Source organism: Mauremys reevesii, linkage group 4, assembly GCF_016161935.1.
Source record: "Mauremys reevesii isolate NIE-2019 linkage group 4, ASM1616193v1, whole genome shotgun sequence".
Classification (NCBI taxonomy): domain Eukaryota; kingdom Metazoa; phylum Chordata; order Testudines; family Geoemydidae; genus Mauremys; species Mauremys reevesii.
In genome coordinates, this window is record NC_052626.1 from 140,055,451 (window position 1) to 140,079,929 (window position 24,479).

The 24,479-nt window shown below is 41.5% G+C and overlaps 1 protein-coding gene across 3 annotated transcripts in view; it reads left to right on the forward strand.

Moving 5' to 3' along the window:
* Positions 1-3,183: 3,183 nt before the first annotated feature.
* The window catches only part of SYCP1 (synaptonemal complex protein 1), a 66,600-nt gene continuing 45,304 nt past the window's right edge, over positions 3,184-24,479 (forward strand). Inside the window, exons 1-11 of one of the 3 annotated variants that reach the window (XM_039535801.1) lie at positions 3,184-3,606; positions 5,640-5,724; positions 5,919-5,965; positions 7,362-7,526; positions 8,103-8,170; positions 8,381-8,454; positions 10,747-10,805; positions 13,332-13,401; positions 19,690-19,763; positions 20,768-20,876; positions 23,737-23,831. In XM_039535801.1, the coding sequence (XP_039391735.1) occupies positions 3,499-3,606; positions 5,640-5,724; positions 5,919-5,965; positions 7,362-7,526; positions 8,103-8,170; positions 8,381-8,454; positions 10,747-10,805; positions 13,332-13,401; positions 19,690-19,763; positions 20,768-20,876; positions 23,737-23,831 (954 nt within the window). In that variant the 5' untranslated portion in view covers positions 3,184-3,498. The remainder of the gene's footprint in view (positions 3,607-5,639; positions 5,725-5,918; positions 5,966-7,361; positions 7,527-8,102; positions 8,171-8,380; positions 8,455-10,746; positions 10,806-13,331; positions 13,402-19,689; positions 19,764-20,767; positions 20,877-23,736; positions 23,832-24,479) is intronic. The other 2 variants (XM_039535802.1, XM_039535800.1) reach the window with 2 other exon arrangements.

A 24,479-nucleotide genomic window follows, 5' to 3' on the forward strand; every position in this document is an offset into this window, starting at 1 on the left:
CCATTTCCTTAATGTATACAAGGACTCCAGCAGCACGCTTTTCCTGCATCAGACATAGCATCATGATAGATTATGTTGGAGGCAGAATACTATGAAGAGTGAAATCTTCCTCTTACTCAGAAGAGCAGAATCAATGGAACTACTTATGTGAGGTTGTCATGGCGTGGATGTACCCCATGCTAGGCCTGCAACCAAAGGGTTAATATAGGCACTGCCAGCCACTGCTGATTGGCAGTCTCACAGCAGCTGGGAGGATAAAAATGCTGGGAAGCAGAAAGATGGGGTGGCTGCCAGAGGAGCGAGCAGGCTAAAGAAAGGAGCTTCTGCCAGCAAGCTACTAAAGAGCTGCCCAAAGACAACAGCCCAGGAGGGGGATGAACTGACCAACAGGTGAGAGAGCCTGCAGAGATCCAGGAGAAGATAGGAAGCAGCTCAGGGCATTGTCTGTTGAAGAATCCGGATCCTGTTTATCTAGCTTGAGGGCTCTGAGCTGGAACCCTGTGGAGTGAGTGGTCCTGGGTACCCCTACTGACAAACTTGTGAGTGAAGAAAGGGTTTTCAGACTCCTGGGCATCAGGACTGCTAGGCTGTGAGCCCCAGGGCTGTGCCATGCTTGACCAGAAGGAGTGCTGTTGCATGGATGTACCACCTCACAAGTGAATAGAATCTAGCCCAGGGGTAGGCAACCTATGGCACGCATGCCAAAGGCGGCACACAAGCTGATTTTCAGTGGCACTCACACTGCCCAGGTCCTGGCCACCAGTCTGGGGAATTCTACATTTTTATTTAATTTTAAATGAAGTTTCTTAAACATTTTAAAAACTTTATTTTCTTTACATACAACAATAGTTTAGTTATATATTATAGCCTTATAGAAAGAGACCTTCTAAAAATGTTAAAATGTATTACTGGCACGCGAAACCTTAAATTAGAGTAAATAAATGAAGACTCGACACACCACTTCTGAAAGGTTGCCAGCCCCTGATCTAGCCTATAAAGGGGAATAATTTGTTGAGTTTTTTTTTTTAAATAGTTTTAGAAAATTACATGCTCCCATTGGAAATTTACATCCAGTCACACTCTGGGCACTGCCTATAACTGTGTGTGGGTAGAATTCCATAGAGTCAGTTAGTGCCCCCATCTTACTAAAAAGAGAGGAATAAAGAGATGATGGGTATATAAAGACTATAATAAAATCTTATGTATTAGAAACATTCTACACAGCCATTAAACATTTCCCACCATAGAATGAATGTGAACTTTCAAATAGTTTAATCTCAGGATTATTATAAAAACCTGACTTCTTAGTGTTTTTGTTTTTTAACAGAATCAAAACATAACAAATGTGAAAGAGGACCGGGCAGCTGGTGTGCATCTCCTCCCACAATGAGTTTGCTATTGCACCTAATCATATTTTCTTTACTCCAGACACTTGTCTAGCTTCATTTTGGAATGTCGTGGGTTTTTTTTTTAAATAAAGTTTCATGATACTTAAGGGGCAGCTGACTCTCTTTGATAATGTTTTCAAGGTTATGCTAATATTCTGGCAATGTTAATTAGCACCTATTTTGTCATTAAAATATTTTCATATGGCAGATTAAAAACCATGTATGAATACTTTCATCTATTAGATATAGCCAGATTGAATCAAACCATCATGCCTGTGGATCTTTCATCACTTTTGAATTATAATGCAAATAGTGACCAAAGACTAAAGATATATCTTTAAATACCTTAAATTTAAGTTTTATTTTTTTTTTCAGAAATATGTTTTTGCCCTATATACATACTACTAGTGTTCTTTACTATAGTTTGAGACTTTTTTTTGTATGGATTTAGGGAGAGCCAAAGGAGTGCTCTAACAACACAGTTACACCACTGACAGTTGTAAGTTATGTGCATCAAGTATGACTCTTCTGTAGCCTACACTCTGTTACACTGACTAAAAGGAGTGGAGAATAAGATAATATGTAAAGCTTTGAGGCACCACAGCCTCAGACTAAAGGAATGAGGGGAACAGGTGAAACAAACAATAAGAAACACATCAGACCAAGTGAAGACAATTAGGACAAAAAAGGAAATGGAGATAGAAGAAAATAAGTGAAGGGAGCTGTTTTTTCCTCCCTGTTTCCATTTCTTCTTCTCCCTCTCTTCTCCTCTAAAATGAGATATAGTAAAGTGAGTACAAAAGAGCTATTTTTTAAAAGCAATTTAAAGTGCAGTCCTATCCTGGAAAGTAGGTCTGTAACAAGTATGGATGGAGATTTCCATGTTTATTACCTTTCAGTGATGTCCCACTCAAGTTTGCTGTTAGATAAAAATAAATAGGGGCTGTGTACATTTTTAGATCAGGAGTAGGCAACCTATGGCCAAAGGAGGCACCCGAGCTGGTTTTTAGTGGCACTCACACTGGCCGAGTCCTGGCCACTGGTCTGGGGGGGGGCTCTGCATTTTAATTTAGTTTTAAATGAAGCTTCTTAAACATTTTTAAAACCTTGTTTACTTTACATACAACAATAGTTTAGTTATATATTATACACTTGTAGAAAGAGACCTTCTAAAACAGCTTAAATGAATTACTGGCATGTGAAACCTTAAATTAGAGTGATAAATGAAGACTTGACACAACACTTCTGAAAGGCTGCCGACCCGTTTTAGATTTGTGTCATATCTCACCTTGAGAATCCACGGGGGGTTCTTTCCTCCTTTTGCACTATCACCAGTAATAGTTCACCGATCAAATTACGCTCTCCATTCCACCTGTGTGAAGCCAGTAGCCTTTAAGACAGGTGCAACCGGATAATAATTTAAGAAAATACAGAGGCCAAGACATTATTGGCATAGAATCGAAGGTATTAGGTTTACACAGGTATTACCAAGAGCAGAAGTTGGCCTGAAGAATTATTACTGATAATGACAAATGATACCAGCGGCCCAGAGCAACCCTAAGATCCCAGGGAGAAGGTTGGAGGCTGGCAGGGATTCCAAGCCACCTTTTCCCTCAGGGGAGTTGCTGCGAGAGGCCGTGAATAGGTGAGCAGAGGAGGCTGCTATATCTGAGCACTACGCCCCTCTCAAGGCAGGCCCCGGGGAAGCACCCAGATGCCCCCAGCCTCGGGGTCAATCTGTTTCCAAACAAGGCTGAGGTGTGAGGGGGGCGTCCCGGTTTCCTCTGTCCCCGCCTGAGCCGTCCCGCGCCGGCTGACAGCCCGATGAGCTTCCATGCGCCTGGGGCCAGGCTGCTGCCAGCTCGCGTCACGCAGCGCGCGGCCGGGGGCTCCCCACCCAGCCACCGCTGCACAGTGCCCCCTCCCAGCTGTCCCCGCGCGCGGCCCGCCGGCCTCAGGGCTGGCTCGCGCTTCCCGCCTTTTCCGTCTCCCTCCGGCTCGCGCGGCCGTCGACCGCTGCGCTCAGGGGTGGGGCTGGGGAAGCGGCGGCGGCGGGGCGCGGTCCTTGTGCCTTTGAGACCCTGGTTCTCATGCTGCTGGGCCTGGGGACATGGAAAAGGAAAAGCCCTTTAAACTGTTCGTGCCACCCAGGCTGAGCAGCAGCCAAGTGTCTGCGGTGAAACCTCAGGCGAGCGCCAGGGACGATGGCTCCTGTCAGGTAAAGCCGGTGCGAACGAAATGGCTGCTTTGGGGGCGCAGAGGAGGCCCGCGCCAGGACATCCAGCGGCTGGGTGCGGAGACCGTTCAGCGGTGAACGAAACGCAAGACCTGCCCACGCCCCGCTCCCTCTTCCTGCTGCGGGCGGGGAGGGCGACTTTGGGGGACCGTCTTTCCCCAGCTGTATTCCGCCGGGCCGGGTTTGTGGGTTACACTTAGTGCAGTGGGGTGAGGGAGAAATGGCGCTGCCGTTTCATAGATCAGTGTCATAACACCCGTCTGCTGTTGCTCGAAGTCACGTTCTTGGCGATGAGTTCAGGGCCCTTGTCAAGAAATATTCGTGTCCTATAGTGAAGTGTAGCTTCTAAGTTGAAGCTCTAGGCCTGCCTAATTGAAGTACTTTTATTACAGTGGTTCTCATCTAGGGTTGCCAGTTCTGGTTGGACCTATTCCTGGAGGTTTCATCACATGACTATTTAATTAAATATTAATATTTAACTCCTGGAGACGCCAGGACAATCCTGGAGAGTTGGCAACCCTATTTCAACCAGGCGTCCAGGGCCACTGAGGGGTCCGCGAGCAGGTTTCAGGGCCTCTGCCAAACGAAACCAAAGAGCAGGACAAGTGTTAGCCTCACTGGAGCCCAGGGCAGAAAGCTGAATCCTGAGCCCCTATGCTCCTGGCTGAAGCCTGAGCAACTTAGCTTTGTGGGGGCCCCCTGTGGCGTGAGGTCCTGGGCAATTGCTCTGCTTGCTACCCCCTAACACCACCCCTGGATATTAATCTACTGAAAAACTCTTGCAGTGGCACAAGTGGGCCATGGAACGTTTATAGCAGGGGAGGGGGACGAGGAGAGCCTCAGAAAGAAAAAGGTTGAAAACCCATGCATTATTCGATGTATGTGTATCTGGAAGGTTACACCTGTTGCACTCTGAAAGCTGCAGGGAGAATTATGGTTGTAGCTAGGCTTGGCAGAATTTGGTTTGTTTATTCTTTAAAATAATTTTGATCAATAATAATGATTAGTTTTCAGCATTTTTTTCAGTTTTTATAGATTTAAATGTTCACAGTTGTGGGAAACTAAGGGGTTGGACAGTAAATATTTAGTCACAATAGATGTTGAAAGTCAAGAAGTTAAAGATTTATAGCCATTAAAACATTATCAATATCTCATGTAGAAATATAAAAAATCCTTAAATCAAACAAATAAGCAGCATTTTTCTTACTTTGCCTATTTGTAAATGTTGATTTATTATAGGTGGAAATATTTTTTTAGTTGGTTTGTGTGTGTATGCTGAAATTGACACTTACTGATAATATAATCCTTCCAAGCTTAACTGTAGCTCCAAAACAACTAAAAATAATGTTACCAGAATTTCCAAAAATTGTAATATTTGGCCTAAGAACAAGAATGAAAAATTTCATCCCCCCATGTTGTTTTTTTACAGAAAGCTACAATAATTTGTGAATGACAGAAAAAAACATATAGATATTCAGCCAATGAGAAATAAAAATTTCAAAGCCTATTGTGGATAATTTAGAATACAGAAAATGATCCAAGGATTATAAAATGTCAGAGCCATATTCAGATATCGTTATGCACCCTGAATAGTACCTTACTTGACAAATAGTCCCACTGAAAGCAATTGGATTATGAACTATTTCATGTTCTGTCAGTTAGTACTAGTTGAGGCCTGCACACACTTAATTGTCTATTGCATAAATATACATAGGTTCAACATATTGTTTTCTTATTAGGGTCTCTTATTCAAGTACTGATCAGTTCCAGAAATGCTCAGTTTTTAAAAGCATTTGAGATCAGGTATACTCATATCAGATTTCTATGGTATTTTCTAAAAATGAAAAATTTATAAGGTAAGATTTAGGTGGTGAAATTTCATCACACGTTTTCTGAGAATGTTAGAGGGAATGGAAAATAAATTTTGAACAGAGCTTTAGCTATAGTATTGTTCTCAGCTTGGCACTCCCAGTCTTCAGATATACCTTAACAAATTAATTTTTAAAATTTTCCAGGTTTTTAACAAGTGCACAGAAGCTTATTTTAGTTTGCCTTTTGTAATGACAAATACACCAAGCCATGGTGAAGTCACAGATCCAGGTAAGGCCAAAAAAGGTATTACATCATCTTGTACAATAGTCTCTTTAAATTTAAGTTTCTAGTTATATTCACTTTTTAATATCTTCTAAGAAGACACTTCTAAATATTGTAACGTTTTGCCTAGTTTTAAGCTATTATATTATATGTTATACAAATTTATTTAGAAAAAATACTTATCAAAATATCTTTTTCAGATCCTGTTTCACAGAAAATAAAATTTTTGCCTGGGGTAGAAGAAGAGGTCAGTTAAGACTGTGAATCTAGTATCTCAGCACGTCACAATTTTTAATGTGTTTATCCTCACAATCAGAGCCGTAACAAGGAATTTTTGCACCCGAGGCAAGGGCCGGCTCCAGGCTCTTTGGCGGCAATTCGGCGGTGGATCCCTGAGTCCCTCTCAGAGGGAAGGACCTGCCGCCGAATTGCCGCTGCCGCTTCATTCATTGTTCGGTGGCAATTCGGCGGCGGGTCCCTGCGTCCCTCTCAGAGGGAAGGACCTGCCGCTGAGTTACCGCCAAAGAAGTGGTGGCGGTAGAGCTGCTGCTGAAGTGCCGCTGATCGTGGCTTCCCCCCTCCCCCGCTTGGGCAGTAGAGCTGCACCCCTCCGCTTTGCACGCCTGAGGCAAGTGCCTCACTCACCTTGCCCTTGTTACGGCACTGCTCACAGTGCTCCTGTTAGGTAGGCAGGTAGTGTTTAACACATGAGGAAACAAAGGTACAGCCACTGAATGACAGAGAAGGTCTGTGGCAGAGGAGGGAATTGAACTCTGGTCTCCAAAGTCCTAGACTATACCTAGTGCCATTAGACAGCCTTCCACTTATACATAGTACAATCTATGGAAACACCACATAATTTACTAGCATGAACTACTGAAAAACTGAATTACAGTACTGTACTTTCAGCCCGTTTTCCCCAGTTAAAGCTTTCGTGGGTGAATACTCATTTTGTCAGATGCACCCATGAAAGCTTATGCTCCAATACATCTGTTAGTCTATAATGTGCCACAGGGCTCTTTGTCACTTTTTACATTTCTTGTGTGGTGCTCTACAGTTCTTTTTAGAGTTCTTAATTGACTGATATAATTAACAGCACATAAAGACCCTCTACTGCAGAAAAAACATAGGAATTCTTGGATATGCTCTCTGGAGTCCTACTGATTTCACTCCCAATGTCTGGACTTTTGGGCATTGGAACTTGGTATGGGAAATCTAGTGGGTGAAATCCTGGCCTTAATGAAATTAATAACAAAACTCCCATTTACTTTAGTGGGGCCTGGATTTGACCCTGTGTAATCATCCATGACTACCAGGATTTGCCTTCAGCTATGTTAGAAGATCTGAGTATGTTAGGATAATTTTCCCTTATTTTGATTGTATTGTAATTATGCCTTTTTTTGTTATTTCTTATTCCATGAAACAAATTGGTACACAGTGGTTTTTAGTGGCTGCTGTATGTATTCAGAATAATGCATCAATGGTGCTACCAAATTTAATCAGTTTAAACTTTGGTCCCTAGAGCAGTTTGCTTTGCAATTTATTAAAGAAATATGAATTCTTATGATATTTCTAAGAGAGGTGTGTAGAATATTTTTAATTAAATGGCATTTAAGATTAAATTGTGAAACCTGTTTCAATAGAATATAGAGACAATGCATGAGCTTTATTCAAAACTCTACAAAGAAGCTGAAAAGATCAAGAGGTGGAAAGTGACAGTAGAATCTGAACTGAAGCAGAAAGAGAAAAAATTGCAAGAAAATAAAAAGATTATTGAAGCACAACGTAAAGCTATTCAAGAGTTACAGGCAAGTTTCTGTCCAGGATACCTCAAAATATATTTTTAAGAATAAAAACTTTCTGAGTAAACAAATATAATTTGGATTTCTGGTATAATTTAATGTTTAATAATGATTCACAGCTCACAAAAATATTTTAAGCAATTAATCTCATGTGGAAAAAAATGTGACTGTCTAATTGATCAACAGCTTCACCTTTTTACAAGCAAAACTTCACTTTTTAATTTTAAAATGTAAAAACTTATCCTCTCAATAGTGAATGTTTGTTTTGAAAGAAAAAAGTGAGTTAATATATACAAAGAAAAATGGAATTAACATGTGGAAATGAAGTTTCTCTGTAACTTGTAAAAAGAGTACAGTGAAACTTGATATGTTTATTCCCTCTTTCATACAAACTATATCACAAAACATGGTTCAGAGTTAAATATTGCAGTCAGACTGAAATAACAGCTCAGAGAGAGAAAATAAGAGGTATAATTAACAGCACATAAAAATGTATTATCAGGTGAGATTTGAAAAGAAATGGAGCTAAATAATAAGTGTATTTTGAATAACTAATTTTTTATTTGTGTCTCTTAAAATTAGTTTGAAAATGAAAAACTAAGTTTGAAATTGGAAGATGAGATATGTGAAAATAAAGATCTTCTACAAGAGTAAGTAATATGAATAAAATATAGAAAAAAATTTCATACTGAACACTTCTCATTTTTATTTATAATTTTAAATAATTAACTGCACTCAAGAAAGGCATTAGATTGCAGAGCTTCTCAAGGCAAGGACCTTGTCATTTATATATCTGCAAAATATTATGCACCCCTGTAATATTATGTAAATAATAATAAAATAGTTGTTTCTTCTTTCAGAAACAGTGCAACAAGACATTTGTGTAATCTGCTCAAGGAAACCTGTGCTCGATCCACAGAGAAGTCCAACAAATGTAAATAGTATTTAGATATTGTTTTACATTTGTAAATGCACACTGCTGCATGGGAGAAAAAGCTTTCTTTCTGCTGGCAGTTTGAGCAAATTGTGCATGGCTCATCTCACTAAGATGAAGTTTTCTGTAGAAAATAAGCCATAGACTTAATAGCTATTAGTTTTGTGGTCTTAATTTCAGAGATTTTTTTCCCCAAAGCAACAAGGTTGTTAAAGGGTTATACATTTATGTTTCCCAACCTTTTCTTTGGCATATTCATCGGAAGCAACATTGACCTGTTTGGGGCAGCTTGATTCCTAAACAGTGCAGAATAAAATAAGTGCATTACTCTAGTATTCTGTACATTACATTGGCTACCCGTTTACACATTGATCAAGGAAGGTATTTAAGCATATGTGTAAATTTAATAGTCCCATTAAATTCAATTTAAGTACTTAAAATTATGCATGTGGTTAAGTATTTTCCTGAATTGGGACTTTAGAACTATAATCTTGAATTTAATCTGGATTAATCTTCAAAACCCTAACCTCGTTATCTCTAGCCTGCTTCTTGCTTGCATATATATACCTGCCCCTGGAAATTTCCACTACATGCATCCGACGAAGTGGGTATTCACCCACGAAAGCTCATGCTCCAAAACGTCTGTTAGTCTATAAGGTGCCACAGGACTCCTTGCTGCTTTTACAAAACCCTCAATGTTGCCGAACCCACGCTGATGGAGAGTTGCTCTGTTTCTCTGGCCTCAATCCTGCACGTATTTACACATTTAACTTTACTACTGTGAGTAGCTCCGTTGTTGACCATTATCTTTCATGACTGCTGTGTTCCTGAGGCGCAATGGTATTGTCAGCTACAAGGGTGAAAGTCTTAAGTGCAAGATGCAGAGGTTTTTTAAGAGTTGTCTCATGGCTTTGAAACCTCTTTTCACAAGAGAAAAGAATGACCTGCATCTTGCCTCATATAGGACAAAATGCAAGACTAAACCTTGCATCATACCATTCCCTCAATAATAAGAATATAAAAATATTCTTCCTTCTACAGCAATGGAAGACAGGGCAGAACCAAAAGTCAGTATTGATTACGCTATATGGGGAACCCATGACATTTTTGTAAGGTGCTTAGCTACCACAGCAGTGTGGTTGGTCACTCTGGCACATTAACTTTGACTCTTTTATCTCCCTTCTGCTCACATCTATGTCACTTGCAAATCCTGCTGTATTTTCCTTCATAACATTTCTAAAATAAGATCTTTTCTTTCTGTTCACACAGCTAAAACATCATCCCTCTTTAGTCCATACAAAACGAAGCTGCTAAGATAATAATCTTTGCCTGTTGCACTAATTACATCACACGAATCTCTTTGGATCTCTTTGCTGACCAAGTTTTCCGTTGCATCGAATTCAAATGTTCTGTTCTCACCTTCGAGGCCTTTCACATGAGGTTCCCTCATCTTAGTTATCTGTTCTTGTCGTTTATCGCATCAGTCTCATGTTCCCTCGTCTTTACCAACGTTGTCAGCATTGATGGTCCATTTGACTGCTTTTCTCACAAGCGTCTTCACACTTTCTTCTATGCCATCTCTTACATATGGAACACCTTTCTTGAATTTATCTTTAAAATAACTACCCGCTCAAGACTCATTTCTGCCATGATGGTTATTGGAAATTGGTCAACTAAGAATGATTAGATTGAGGGGGCAATCCATGAAGTAAATAAATATATATATATATAAATGCTCGATTCAGAAATATCTAGTTGTATGCGGCACTACTAGCATGTATAATGATGTGACCATATCACTTGACCTCCTTATTCCTCAAGTAGTCTCAGTGAAACAGAGTGGATTTCAGTGGGGCTACTCAAGGAATTATCAACTCATCTTTGATACTCCTGCTGTCACAGTGTATTGATGTATCAGAATCTGTTATAATAAAAATGATAATATGCTTATACTGTTTGATCCTGGATTTACATCTAGCCTGTCATTCTGTCTGGAAGAAGTGGAATTCAGAACGAAGCCATGTAAACTGATCTGGAATGCTACTTAGATGGTGAATACACTTTTTCTGCATTGCATAACATTTGCAGATATTTTGGTAAAATGACGAGAAGAAGCAGGATCACCATATCCATGTTTTAATTCTTGATGCACTGTGTATTGAAATGCTTGGGCAAAACTTTTTTAAAAATCACATGTAGACTCTAGTATGCCCTTATATATTACATTTATTGCTGCATTGTTATGCATATCTTAAAAGTAAAATTTTGTTCAAAATATTTTTATATTGACAGATGAACATGAAAGAGAAGAAACCAGACATCTATATATGGCACTTAATAATAATATTGAGGTAAGTGATTGATTGTAAGAGGTTTCAAAATACTCTACATTTAAACAGCTGAATTGAGTTGATGTGAATGCTGAGATTTTCCTAAATACAAAACACATTTGTCACTGATCTACAGGAGATTCAGTGCCTTTGCTTGGAGCTGGGATGTAGGTGGTCCACCCTAATGGGAGAGGCTGGGATAGGTAATTGGGGGTCAGAGTCCAGAGCCAGAAAATAAGCTGGGAATCAGAGACAGGATTGATAAAGCTGTTAGTCAGAACAAGGTATAGGGGCAGGGACCAGAGATGAAGCAAGGATCAGGAACGAGGCAGGAACTGAGGGGGCAATCCATGAAGTAAACAAAGGAAGGAGCAAGATAGGGATCAGGAACAGGACAAGAGTTGAGTGGAACTAGGAACAAGGTTGGATGCAGATTGCAGAAGACCGAGAAGAATGGGGTCTGTTGCAGCATCATCAAGGAGTCTGCACAGTTGCTCGGACAGTCCTGCCTGGGACACTTCCTGGTGTAAGTAGTGGGTGTGAGCCAATCAGATGGCTCTAGGCCTTGGGCATTCCAATAGAACCTTCCTGTGAGTCCTGATCTTCTAGGACTAGTGAGATACTGCTTTGTCTGTCTTCACTGTTGGTGACGAGGGACTGTTTGAGACCCAGGCGCCGCCCCCAAAACAAAACAAAACATAAAAACAACAACCCTGGGTTTTAGACCTGCCAGAACTGAGGACCCAAACCCCTGGATCCTCATAGCCCCAGCCTTTATACAGTTTCTTTGGAGTATCCCTATTTTTTGCCAAGCTCTTTGCTTTTTACAAGAGTGAGACCCACAATTGTACAACTCCTAGGCTGGGCTGTTAGGTGCCAGAACTCTTGATTTTTCTCTGTGGCTCTACAGCAAGTCTGAACAAATTCAGACTCCTTTTAGAAACTTCCACTACTTTAGGGAGCAATATAACTAGTATTTGCAGTGACAGAGGGTAGCCTTTTCAAAACAAGCCGGCATTTATTAGTCAATTGGAACATCGCATTTGAGTCCTTAGATCACCATGGAAAACTTAACAGTCTATATTGGCAGAAAACAACTGTGCACTGTTCCATGTCATCCTCGAATCTATCCTAGTGTCACTCTCTCAAACCCTGTCTCGCTGCTCTGGGCAGCAGCAAGTCTTAAAAACCATTCTAGTTGCTCCTTATAGATGCAGCCTTCCTTGTCTCCCAGACAGTTAAAAGTTAATTTTCAGTCATTGGGTCTCCCATTGTCTCTCAAGGGTGACATCCACTTATGTCTCGCTTCTCTGTGTCCTGGGGAGAAGTTAACCTCTTTGCACCTAGTGGGTAACAATACAAAGTAAAACTGAGTCACATGGATTGTTCATAAAAATAAAACAAGAATTCCCACAGTCTCCCCAGCATTCCCTTCCATTGTCACATGGGCAGCTACTGGTGCCGAGTGCCCAAGTCTTTGTTAAGAACATAATTATAAGAGTTTGTTCTATTCGGTTGTTGGTGGGTTTTTTTAATGTAAAGAACTTTATTTGAAAAATATATACGTGTTCATACAAAACATGCTTATAAACATTATAAGGTGCAATACAATTATATTATGACATAAGAAATGAAAATATACACCAGTTTTAAGTACAGCATAGTAAGTAGAGTGAAAATTTAGTCTTAAGGCTGGTCTACGCTACTGCACTCTGCACTCTCCTGTCGTCATAATTACTCCACCTCAGCGAGAGGTGGAAGCTATGTTGATGGGAGAGTGTCTCCCGCTGACGTAGCGTGGTGTATATACCACTTTAAGTCGATGGAGATTACGTCGCTCGGGGGTGGCTTTTTCACATCCCTGAGCGACTAAGTTACATCAACTTAAGCAGTAGTGTAGACAAACCCTTAATATATTTTGTGGAGGAACTGATGAGTAAGTGTGGAAGATTAGAGAGGTATTAAGCTCTTTTGCACCATTTTTTGTCTGGACTTTGGTATTTTAAACAAAGTAATTGTAAAACCATCAGTAGAGTCTTGCAAAGTACATTTGACCTTCAGGTTTTTTCTGAAGTTCAGTGGGGATATAGTGAGAATTTTGAATATTTGTCAATGAGAAGGGCGTGGCATTTTTATCTGGGGTAGAGAATTTGATATTAAAATAGTTAAGTTAAATGTTTGTCTTTTTAACCTTTGACTCTTATTTATTATTTGTACTGTGATAGCACCTAGGCACCCCATGTTGTGCACCAGGGCTCCATTATGTTAAGTACTGTACAAATAGCTAGCAAAAAGATGGTCCCTGCTCTAAAGAACTTACCATCTAAGTATGGAAGTACTTGAATTTCTAGTTTTAAAAATAATTAGTGTTCTAATAATATTGATTTAAATTAATAGCTGTCAACTGTAACTCTGTTTTAACAACGTACTTTGGAAACATTACCATTGGCTTATAATACTGCATATTTTTAAATGGTATGTACATTCCTTTTTCATTATAGGAAATCATTTGTCTGTGAACATTTATTGCTATGTTTTATTTTTTAGAGAATGATATTGGCTTTTGAAGAACTTCGTGTGCAAGCAGAGAACTCCAGATTGGAAATGTATTTTAAATGTGAGAATTCTGTCTAACGTTTACAATACTCATAATGTACCCTGTATATGTAACAATCTCGTTGATCCTTGGAGATAGCATAACATGCACTTTTGGCAGGAGTGATGGGATTTATTAGAACCAATGAATTATAGGCACACTGTTAAGCATGATTATAGGACATGCTTATGTGGTAATACGGGGAGCAGATGTCTTTATTACAGCATAACTTGGTTCTGCAATATGGCAACAATTCCTGAGGAAGGTCAACTAGATTCTTATAAAGGGGCATAAAAGAGATTCTCATCCATTCTTTGTATTCATTTGGCCTAATCTTACTCCCCTTAAAGTCAATGGCAAAACTCCTTTTAATTTAGTGGGAGTAGGTTTGGAACCTGTATACTTGTAATACTCTAAAACAGTGGTTCTCAACCTATTTACCATTGTGGGCCGCATCCAATAGTACCTCTGTGGCCCTGAGGCTGTCGCATGGGCCGTAGCTCTGTGCTGATTGGGCTGCAAGTGGGCCGCAGGTTGAGAAACACTGCCCTAAAAGCTTGAAAATAATATTTATTCACCTGAGAGAATGCGTGAGGTGTGTGAGGGACTATCTTTTATTCTGTTGGTGAGAGAGACAAGCTTTCAAGCTGCACAGAGCTCCTTTTCAGGTCTGAGAAGTGTACTTGGAGTCACAGGTTCAGCTAAATACAAGCGGTGACAGATTGTTTAGCATAAGAAGTTAACACACATCTCAAGGGTCCATTGAAGGCGAAATGCCTGTTAACACCACTCCAGTTATTGGGGGGTAAGTAGGTTACAGATTGTTGTGATAAGCCATAAATCCAGTGTCTCTGTTCAGTCCAAGATGTTTAGAATCTAGCAAAACTCCACTAGTAACCTCCCTCCAGCCTGACAGTTCACCTTTCAATATGATCTGTTGTAGTCTCTCCTTTAACCAGTTCCTTATCCACCTTTCAGTTTTCATATTGATCCCCATTCTTTTCCAATTTAGCTAATAATTCCCCAATGTGGAACTGTATCAAATGCCTTACTGAAATTGAGGTAAATTAGATCCACTGTGTTTCCTTTATCTAAAAGATCTGTTACCTTCTCAAAGGAGAAGATCAGGTTGGTTTGGCACGATCTACCTTTTGTAAAACCATGTTGTATTTTGTCCCAATTACCATTGACCTCAATGTCCTTAAATACTTTCGCCTTCAAAATTTTTCCCAAGACCTTGCATACTACAGATGTCAAACTAACAGGCCTGTAGTTACCTGGATCACCTATTTTTCCTTTGTTAAAAATAGGAACTATGTTAGCAATTCTCCATTCATACGGTACAACCCCTGAGTTTACAGATTCATTAAAAATTCTTGCTAATGGGCTTGCAATTTCATGTGCCAGTTCCTTTAATATTCTTGGATGAAGATTATCTAGGCCCTCCGATTTAGTCCCATTAAACTGTTCGAGTTTGGCTTCTACCTCGGATGTGGTAATATCTACCTCCATATCCTCATTTGTCATCCTATCATTATCCCTAAGCTCCTCATTAGCCTCATTAAAGACTGAGGCAAAGAATTTGTTTAGATATTGGGTCATGCCTAGATTATCCTTAATCTCCACTCCATCCTCAGTGTTTAGCGGTCCCATTTCTTTCTTTATTTTCTTTTTATTTATATGGCTATAGAACCTTTTACTGTTGGTTTTAATTCCCTTTGCAAGGTCCAACTCTACATGGCTTTTGGCCTTTCTCACTTTATCCCTGCATGTTCTGACCTCAATAAGGTAACTTTCCTTGCTGATCCCTCCCATCTTCCACTCCTTGCAGGCTTTTTCTTTTTCTTAATCACCTCTCTGAGATGCTTGCTCATCCAGTTTGGTCTACAACTCCTGCCTATGAATTTTTTCCCCTTTCTTGGGATGCAGGCTTCTGATAGTTTCTGCAACTTTGACTTGAAGTAATTCCAGGTCTCCTCCGCCTTTAGATCCACAAGTTTTTCAGTCCAATCCACTTCCCTAACTAATTTCCTTTCTTTTTTTAAAGTTAACCCTTTTGAAATAAAAACCCTAGTCACAGACCTATTTTTGTTTATCCTTCTATTTAGTTTGAACTGAATTAGCTCATGATCGCTCGAACCAAGGTTGTCCCCTACAACCATTTCTCCTATGAGGTCCTCACTACTCACCAAAACCAAATCTTAAAATGGCATCCTGTAGTTGGGCAGCTGTCCCACTCCTACAGAACAGGGGATGAAAGCAGCCCTGGAGAGGGCTACAGATGCAAATAGCTAGGCTGATTGGGGAAACAGCCACAGCTGGGGTCACACCCCAATCAGGCCGCAATTGGCCCTATAAAAGGGCTGTGAGCCAGGAGCTCAAAAAGGGAGTCTCTCTGGCTTCTTTACAAGGACCTGGCTCCCTGCAAGCTGAGAAGGGTACCTGAGGTGGAACAGTGCTGGGGAAGGGCAGAGGGAGCTGGGGAGCTCCAGCCTGATAAAACCTCAGGCTGCAGGCCTTGAAAAGGGCCTATGAAAAGGTACTGGGGCTGCAGAAGGGCAGCCCAGAGATAGGCAAAGGCAGCAGGTCCTAACCCCCCTTGCCGATGATGAGTGGTTTACAGACTGCAGTTTGCCCCAGTGAGCGGGAGCTAGATGGTGACTGGCAGTAGCCACTGAGGCAAGATGGGGACAGACAAGACACCGGCCTGCAGAGGGCACTTTGGGCTGGAAGAGCTAATTCCAGGATGACCAGCAGGAGGCGCCATGCTAGTGAGTCATCGCCTTGCCACACATCCCCTCTTGTTGGTTCAGCAGCTATTTGGTGAAGGAATCCATCAGTTATCGCATCCAGGAAAATCTGTTCTTATTACTAGCACTTATCCTCCAGTCTATATCTGGGAAGTTAGTCTCCCATGGTCACGCAGTTCTCATTAGTATTTACTTCATTAAAAACATTAAAGAGGTCTTTATCCATATCCAAATTGGATCCCAGCGGTCTATAGCACACCCCAAGCACTATCCCAGGGGACGCTCTAGTAGCTTTCTTCCCCAATGTGATTTTTTGCCAAGACAGACTCTGCCTTATCCATTCCATCCCTTCTTATTTCTTTACAGTCTACCTCATCATTGATATACAATGCTACTCCACCACCTTTGCCTTTTTTTCTGTCTTTCCTAAACTGCATATACCCTTCAATACCTGTACTCCAGTCATGACTACTATTCCACCATGTTTTTGTTATCCCTATAATATCTGGTTTCACTTCCTGCACCAGTAACTTTAGTTCCTCCATTTTTTTTTACCTAGGCTCCTCACATTGGTGTACAAACATCTTAATTTTTGCTGTTTGGCCTCGCTCACATTCTTTACCTGATTAGACACATACATTCTACCACCAGTATCACCTATTAGACTGGTATCTACGCTACCCTTCCTCCTTATGTCCATTCTCCTACCCACGGCTGTATCCTCTCTTTCTTTGTTTTCTTCCCTCTCAATGTTAAAATCCAGTGTGGAGATTACCTGGACATCTCCCCCAAATTCCTAGTTTTAAAGCTCTCTTAATCAGTTGTGCCAGCCTCCATCCTAGAAGTCTATTTCCCTCCCTACTCAAGTGAAGTCCATACCGAGGAACAGTCCTCTGTCCATGAATGCCACCCAGTGGCCATACATCTCAAAGCCCTCCTTATAGCACTACTGCCTTAGCCATCTGTTGATCATCAGAATCTTGTCACACCTTTGTTGCCCTTCTCTAGGAACAGGCAGAATCCTACTGAAGATCACCTGAGCCTCGATTTCCTTAAGCGTCTTCCCCAGCCTAGTCTGGTCTCCCTTGATATGTTCCAGTGAGAATCTAGCCGTATCATTTGTTCCCATATGAAGGACAATCAGTGGATTCTTTCCTGCTCCCATTAGGATCCTCTTCGGCCTCAGGTCCACATCCTGTATCTTAGCACTTGGCAGACCCTTCTGTTCTCTGGATCAGCTCTGGTTACAGGCCTGTCTAGTCTCAGTAAGGAGTCCCCAATCATGTAGACCTGCCTTTTCCTGGTGATGGTGCAATTCTCTGGTCTATCCCCTGTTCCCTCTGGTTGCAAATCCTCTCGATTCCTATTCTCCCTTGCAATCCTCTGCAACCCATCCCGTATCCTCCTGGGGCTCTGTAGTGCAGCTTTGCCGCAGTTCGTCCCTCAGCGGGGCTGTGGGGTATCCTACCGCCTCGCTCTACCTCGCCGTCCGTCGGCTCTGCGGTCAGGGGGAATAACGCACACTCGGTTAGGGGCTCAGGCCCTTGGAGTGGGGCTGAATCAACAGTCAAATAGCAGCCCAGGCCCTGGGTCAGGGCGGGTCAGCAAACAGTCCGGGATTCAGGCCCTTAAGCAGGGGCTGAGTCAATAGTTCTATAGCCAAATTGTCCTATCCTCTCCAGGCCAGGAAAAGGACAAGGGGGGAGCCTGTCACCCAAGGAGTAGGTGGCGGGGGGGACGCAGGCCTTCCCTCTCCACTGCGTCCCAGCCCGGAGCCCTAGCAGCGGCAAAGACTCGCTGCTGTCAGTGGGGATCCTGGCTGCAACACACTGACGTAGGTTCAGGCAGTGCTGCAGCCAGACTGGGGTCGGCTGCCCCCGGGCTACTTCCACACTCTCCCTCGTAGGGTACCTGGGTCGTGCTAGCGTCCTCGGCGGTCTCAAACACCATTGGTTCCTCCGGGTACGTGGCGAAGGGCAGGCTCGGCTCCTCCTCGGGGTGGCTGGCACGGGGCAGGCTCGGCCAGTCCTCCTCGGGGTGGCTGGCACGGGGTGCGAGCTCAGGCCGGCTGCGGCCTGCTGCTGTCTCCAAAGAGGGAGCTCGGTTGCAGACGTCTGGTCTCTCCAGCGGCTGGTTCTCCACTGAGCTATGCAGGTGAGCTTTTATACTTCCGGGTCTGCGCCGTGACCTCTGAGGGGCAGGTGCAGGACCCAATGGCTCCGCCCACATTGGTGTTAGGGGAGGTCCGTCCCTCAGCGGGGCTGTGGGGTATCCCACAGCCTCGCTACAAGCTCATATTTGGTGTTATCTCCATTGACTCTTCCCCTCTTCCTATAGGACTAGCTGCTCTTCTCTTCTTCCTTGCCCTCTCACCTTCAGTGACCACCTGCTGTGCCCCTTCTTCATTTTCCAACTCCGCAAACCTGTTCCTGAGCTCTATTTCTCCTTCGCTAGCCTGTCTTTTCCTCTACCTGGTTCTCTTAGTCACATGCATCCACTGTCCACTTTCCTCACCCAGCAGTCTCTTCTCAGAGCTCTTTGGTCCTGCTTCCATCTGCATGTCTGAGCTTTTCCCTTCAGCCTCCTCATGTCTTTGCTCCATCATCTGCTCGAACCCCCTTCTTAACTCAACCAGAGTTCCCACCTGCATCTCCAATTTTCGGATCTTTTCTTCCATCAGCTCTATCAGGTGTCACTTCATGCAGACGAAGCTCTTTTCATGTACCCCCTCCAGGATCATGTACATGCTGCAGCTTCCACATCCAGTCATTTTCACTGTGTCTTCCACTGCTTGGGTCACTACCACTGCTGCCTCTGTATCTGTCATAGCCTTCCCACATAAATCCTGTTAGTCCATGAAACACAAACCAAACCAAAACACCACCACCCACAGCAAAACAAACCCCCAACGAGCACCAAAACACTGCCAGAACACCAGACACTCCCTTCACTAGCCTGTCTATTCCTCTGCCTTCCTCTTTTAGTCTTCCCCCCCCGAAACTCCCCTTGCAAACTCCCACTCAAACTCCCCTGTTTACAGCTCTATTTGCTGGCTCCTGTGCCGCTGCAGCTGTCTGTGCTGCTGCCTGTCAGCGTTGTTCTTGTTTTACTTCTGTTTTAGGGTTTTGTATTAGTACATATCACCATAAGCATCTTGCAGACACTGTTTTTTCTTATTATGGAGCCCAGCCCACAATGGCACTGCTTGTTTTCTGTAGTTACCTTCTTGATATATGACGAAGCTGCACTGGTTTATACCAGCAAAAAATTTGGGCTCATTATTTGCTTATTTACACTTAAGTCCCCAGTCTTGCATCATTTCTATACATGAAATTCTCATTGACTTCCCATTTTACATAATACTGGAGTAAATATGTGAAGAGACAATGCAAAAAATATTTTCTCTGAATGGTTCATAGTTTCAAACATAACCTCAGCAGTATTTCTATAATGAAAAATCTATACAAATATACATATATTTTAAAATGACAATTATATTTGATTTCTTGAAGTATATTTAGTTTAACTACTAAGTATTTACATTATTTTATTTCTGAAGTAAAAGAAGCAGCAGAAAAAGTAGAACAGCTTGAAAAAGAATACAAAATGGAAATAAATGTCAAGGAAAAGCAGGTTTGTTTAGTGTAAAGTCCAATTTGTACATTTTTATTTGGAAATATAATTTGCATTATATGGAGCAAAAATTTCAACTAATTTTGACTGATTTTTGTTGTTGTTGACTAATTTAGTTGGAGTGCAGAAAAACCAAAATAGTTCTTTAAAAGGTGCTTTGTCTGTAAAAGATTTTGTACTTTCGAAGGATGCAAATTATTATTATAAGTGATATTTAAATTGTGTGCTTCTTGCTTTGTGTTTGAATTAAAATGTTAATGAGAGTTATGCCATTATTTTTTTTCGCCACAAAGCACCATAAAAAGAAGTACTGAGTTCTGACAGTCCTCATATTTGAGCCAGGTTCATTCCACATCTGCTGGTGAAGAAGAGATGGGGGAAGGACAATGATGCAGAAGCTGGGAGGAAGGTTCACGAAACAGATCAGACCAGGGACTGACTAGAGGAATACTGAGACTAGGAGAGGGAATAGGGTGTTGTCATGGTATTGAGGGAGCCAAGGAAGGTGGGCAGATTGTGGAAACTTGTGGTGGTGGTATTAGGAGTGTAATCAATAGTGTGGAAAGAAGGTTTTATTTCTTTAATTTTTTTAATCTGAGAAGAGTCAGAAGTTGGACCTGTTGGTTCATGGGGAGAATGGATCTGAGGAGTGTCAAGCAGTCTGACCAGGCACTGGTGTAAGTGTAGGAAATGACAGCAGGAGACTACTTGAGAGTCTGAATGGATACTCCATTCTCCCTAAATATAAGTTTCTACACCTCCATCCTGTTGGAACTTACACTCTAGTTTTGATGGCAGATCTGCTGTCTCTAGACTGAAGCACCTTTTTTTTGGTGGACATTTGGTTAATGCCTCCCTATTTTTTCTTGAGCAGTATTCATTTTTCTACAGTTATGTAATGAAATCCTAATCCTGTGTATAAAGTACAAATGTGAAAATAATATGACGTTAGTCTTTTCTAGACCTTGTTATTTATATATTGTAATTGCTCTTCACTTCATTAGCTATCAGTTTTGACTGTGCAAAGTGGTGAAAAAGACAATAAAATGAGAGACATCACAGTTCAGTTGCAGGAATCAAGGGATAAGATTATAGATTTAGAAGAAGCAACAGGTAAGAATTTTAATTGCTATAATCCAAATAGCATTATTTGTAATAGTGCAAGAGACAGAAAAGCTAGAGATTGATCATGGTGGTGTTATTCTTTTGCTGAGCACTGGTGGAATTTGGGGCCTTGCAGATCACTTTCCTGTTTTGAAGCAGAAATTGGGTGAAATGGAATTGCGTATTTTGTTAGTGTGATTTGTTTGTTTACAAAATATACACAAGTGCTGTTTCCTTGAATAGAGTTGGTAACAAACATCGGCTAAGCAGATACCTTTTGTAGAAACCTCAGATAAGGTGCCCCTGTCTCAGTCCTAAGAAGCAGTTGTCTTGCTCTCCTTTCACCCCAGGGAAAATCTCAAATTGCTAACAAACCCAGCTGCTTTTAAACGCATCCTGTGTCCCTTTTTTCCCCACCCTCAGCACCTGCACATTACACCTGTGAAACCCTTAGTCCACGGCTATTCACTGAGACCACATAGCCTGGAAAAGTGAACCTTGGCATTGTTCACCTGCTTCTTAGTACAAAGGAGTGTCAAAGCTGTAAATGCCAGACCAGTGCTTTAATCCACACGGTCTCTTTAACCAGTGTCTGAGTGCTTATAGATCAGTGACACCCTAATGGACAAACAATTAGCACCTTATGCCATAACAGTATGTTCAAACTTTCATCTCTAGGGTTTGATCTACAATTATTTATTATTGTATTGCCTAAGAGCCCTAGTCATGGACCAGGAACCCATTGTGCTAGGTGCTGTACAAACAAAAGAAAAGATAGTCCCTGCTCCCAAAAGTTCATAATTTAAGTATAAAATGAGACAACAGATGGATACAGACAGATTGATGAGAGAGAACAAGAAAATTGAGACACAATGTTGGTCAGCATGGTAGGCTGTTTTTGTCTCAATATGCCAGCAGTTTTTGTAGTGGTATAATGGATGCATAGTTTTTGTACCAATGTAATAATTTGTTTTGGGGGTGTAATTATTAATTATTATTATTATTTTTACTGCTAGTGTGGACACTATTATACCAATATAGCTTATTCCTATAAGGGAATAAGTTATACTGGTATAACTGTGTCCACACTGTGGGAGGAGTTCCATTTTAACTATCCCAATATAGCTAAAAGGGTACAGTTTTTGTGTGTAGACCACTCTAGGTCACTGGTTACTGAAAGTTGTTAGTTTCCAGCAGTTGTTCAGCAGCCAATGAAATAAATGGTCGTTGCACTCTTCTCTATTGGACATGTTTCCACATCTCCAAAAAATACCATTACAGATTACATTAGAGTTGCAGTCAAAAGGCAAAGGATTGAATGGAGTTGGAACTTGAACTGCTTTTAGAAGGGGCATTCCATTTCATGGTTGAGACATGTCAATGAGTTTTTGAGTGAAACTTGCAGAGGACAAAGAAAGGACTTCAGTCTTCTTAACTGCTAATCAACCATTTTTAATTAAATTAAATACTTCTTAAAAATAGCGGTATGTTTTCAGTGATTTTGACACACAAAATTATATCATTTTATCAGTAATTAAGTTATTTCTGTTTCCTTCGCTTTGTAAAATTGTGGGGAGAATCCTAATTCATTGGGTAGATGAGGAATAATTAATATTTATTTTGGAGGGTTGTAAGTTTTATAGTTTAGTTTTGTTTTTATACCATGTTGTGCCTAGGATGGGTACATTTTAATTAAATTTTATAAATAAAACATATATAAAGTACGGTACTCCCTGTATTTTATATTTACATCATGAAAAGTGATATGTATCCTGCTGCTGCTTCAATACTCCTGGTAGCCAGGCTCCTTCTCTCTCTCAAACACACACTCATTCGTTTCCGGAAGTCATTGCAACCTCATACTGCCATCCGGCTTAGTACTAGGACCTACTGGCTTGACCATTGCCATGAGACTCTTCAATGACCCCTAGCTTCAACATTTTCCTGACTTCTGACTTGATATGATAGATGTCTGTCCTTGGTGTCCTTATGCATTGCACATAGATCCTTCATTAATTTAACACACAGAGTTCCTTGATCTCTGTCAGATCTCTCTTGGGTTTTCATCTCTAGCGAAAATTTGGATTAATTCTTTAGCTATGGTCTTTCCAGACCACCTCCACTACTCCACTACTTTTGAGAATGTCATATACTGGATCATTGGCTGCTCCTGTCCAAAAAATTCTCTAGTGAAGTTCAAGTTGCCCAAACTCAGAGGGTTCTATCTCCTACTAGGCACACATGACTCTTCTAGATTTCCCAGGTCGCATTGCATGGGCCCCTGGGGTTTGGGGGCAGCTGGGCATCTCTATCTCTCCACATGCATAGCATCGGCACCCTCTCCTCGCCCCCAGCCTTTTTTTTTTATGGGGCCTTACCCCGAGTCTCTCTCTCCCAGTCCCCAGGTCCCTCAGTCTCCTGCTGCATTCCTGCTGCATCCCCACTGGGCAGCCATCTGCACCCTGGTAGCTTCTTTTGCTGACGCAGTGCCTTCACTGCTGTGCCCTGCCCTTTTCTTTTTTTTTTTTTTTTTTTTTTTTTTTTTGCTTTACCTGCCCGGGGCGGTTTTGTTAAAAAGTCTCTCTCACACTCCCCACACCACACGTGTGGCAAAGTCGCCTCTCAGTCCCCAGCCTCTGCTGTTTTTTAGCTCTGGTGAGACTGGCTAGGTCTGTACTGTCTGTCCTGAGTTTATCACAGTATGCAGTGCTGTCTCATGTCTCTCTCCTAAATCGTTGAGATAGATAAATTATTTAAGTGGCATATATCGTAGAAATTATTGTAGAGTACAATCACATTTATTGTTTGGTACATGACATAATGTTTAGAAACATTAGTGTATATCTTATCTGTAACAATTGTCATTTAGAACAACAAAAAGAAATGTTAAAAGAATCACAGACCAAACAGGAACATTTGATGGGAGAACTGGAAGAAGCTAAAGTTTTGCTGCAAAAAACAGAGGTATGTCTTGCTCTAACTTTTTTTTTTTTTTTTACAAATCAAAATGTAATATAAATAAGGTAAATGTGTAATTTGTACAAGCAATTGTCAGTACTTTTCATCCAAACCCTGAATTGTAATTGCTTGCTATTATACATTGTGATGAGTTGGACCCCCGTTCTGGGTTGCCACCTGAGGTACTAGGATTTCACTGAGCCTCTCCTTCTCCACCAGCCTGGGTTCCCACTCCCTGTTTTGCTGAATTAGGCTCCCCGGCCTATTGCAGCACACCCACAGAGGTAGGGCCACACCCAGCTACAGCCAGACTGAAGTCAACTCTGTGTGAGAGGATTCCCCCAGCACTCACGTGCACACCCCTTTTGGGAGATAAACCCAAAATAATACTGTCTTGCACTGTATAGAAAAATCGGCGCAGCACAAGCTCATAAAAATCTGCCCTCTTCCTCAGTGTGAAGAGAGATGTGCACGACTTCTTCCCCCCCCTTAGAAATTACATAAACTGGGTTTAATAATAAACTACATAAGTTTATTAACTACAAAAGGTAGATTTTAAGTGGTTAAAGGGATAGCAAACAGAACAAAGCAGATTACCTTAGTAAATAAACAAAAGCCGCAAACTGAGCTTAACACATTAGACATGTAGGACAC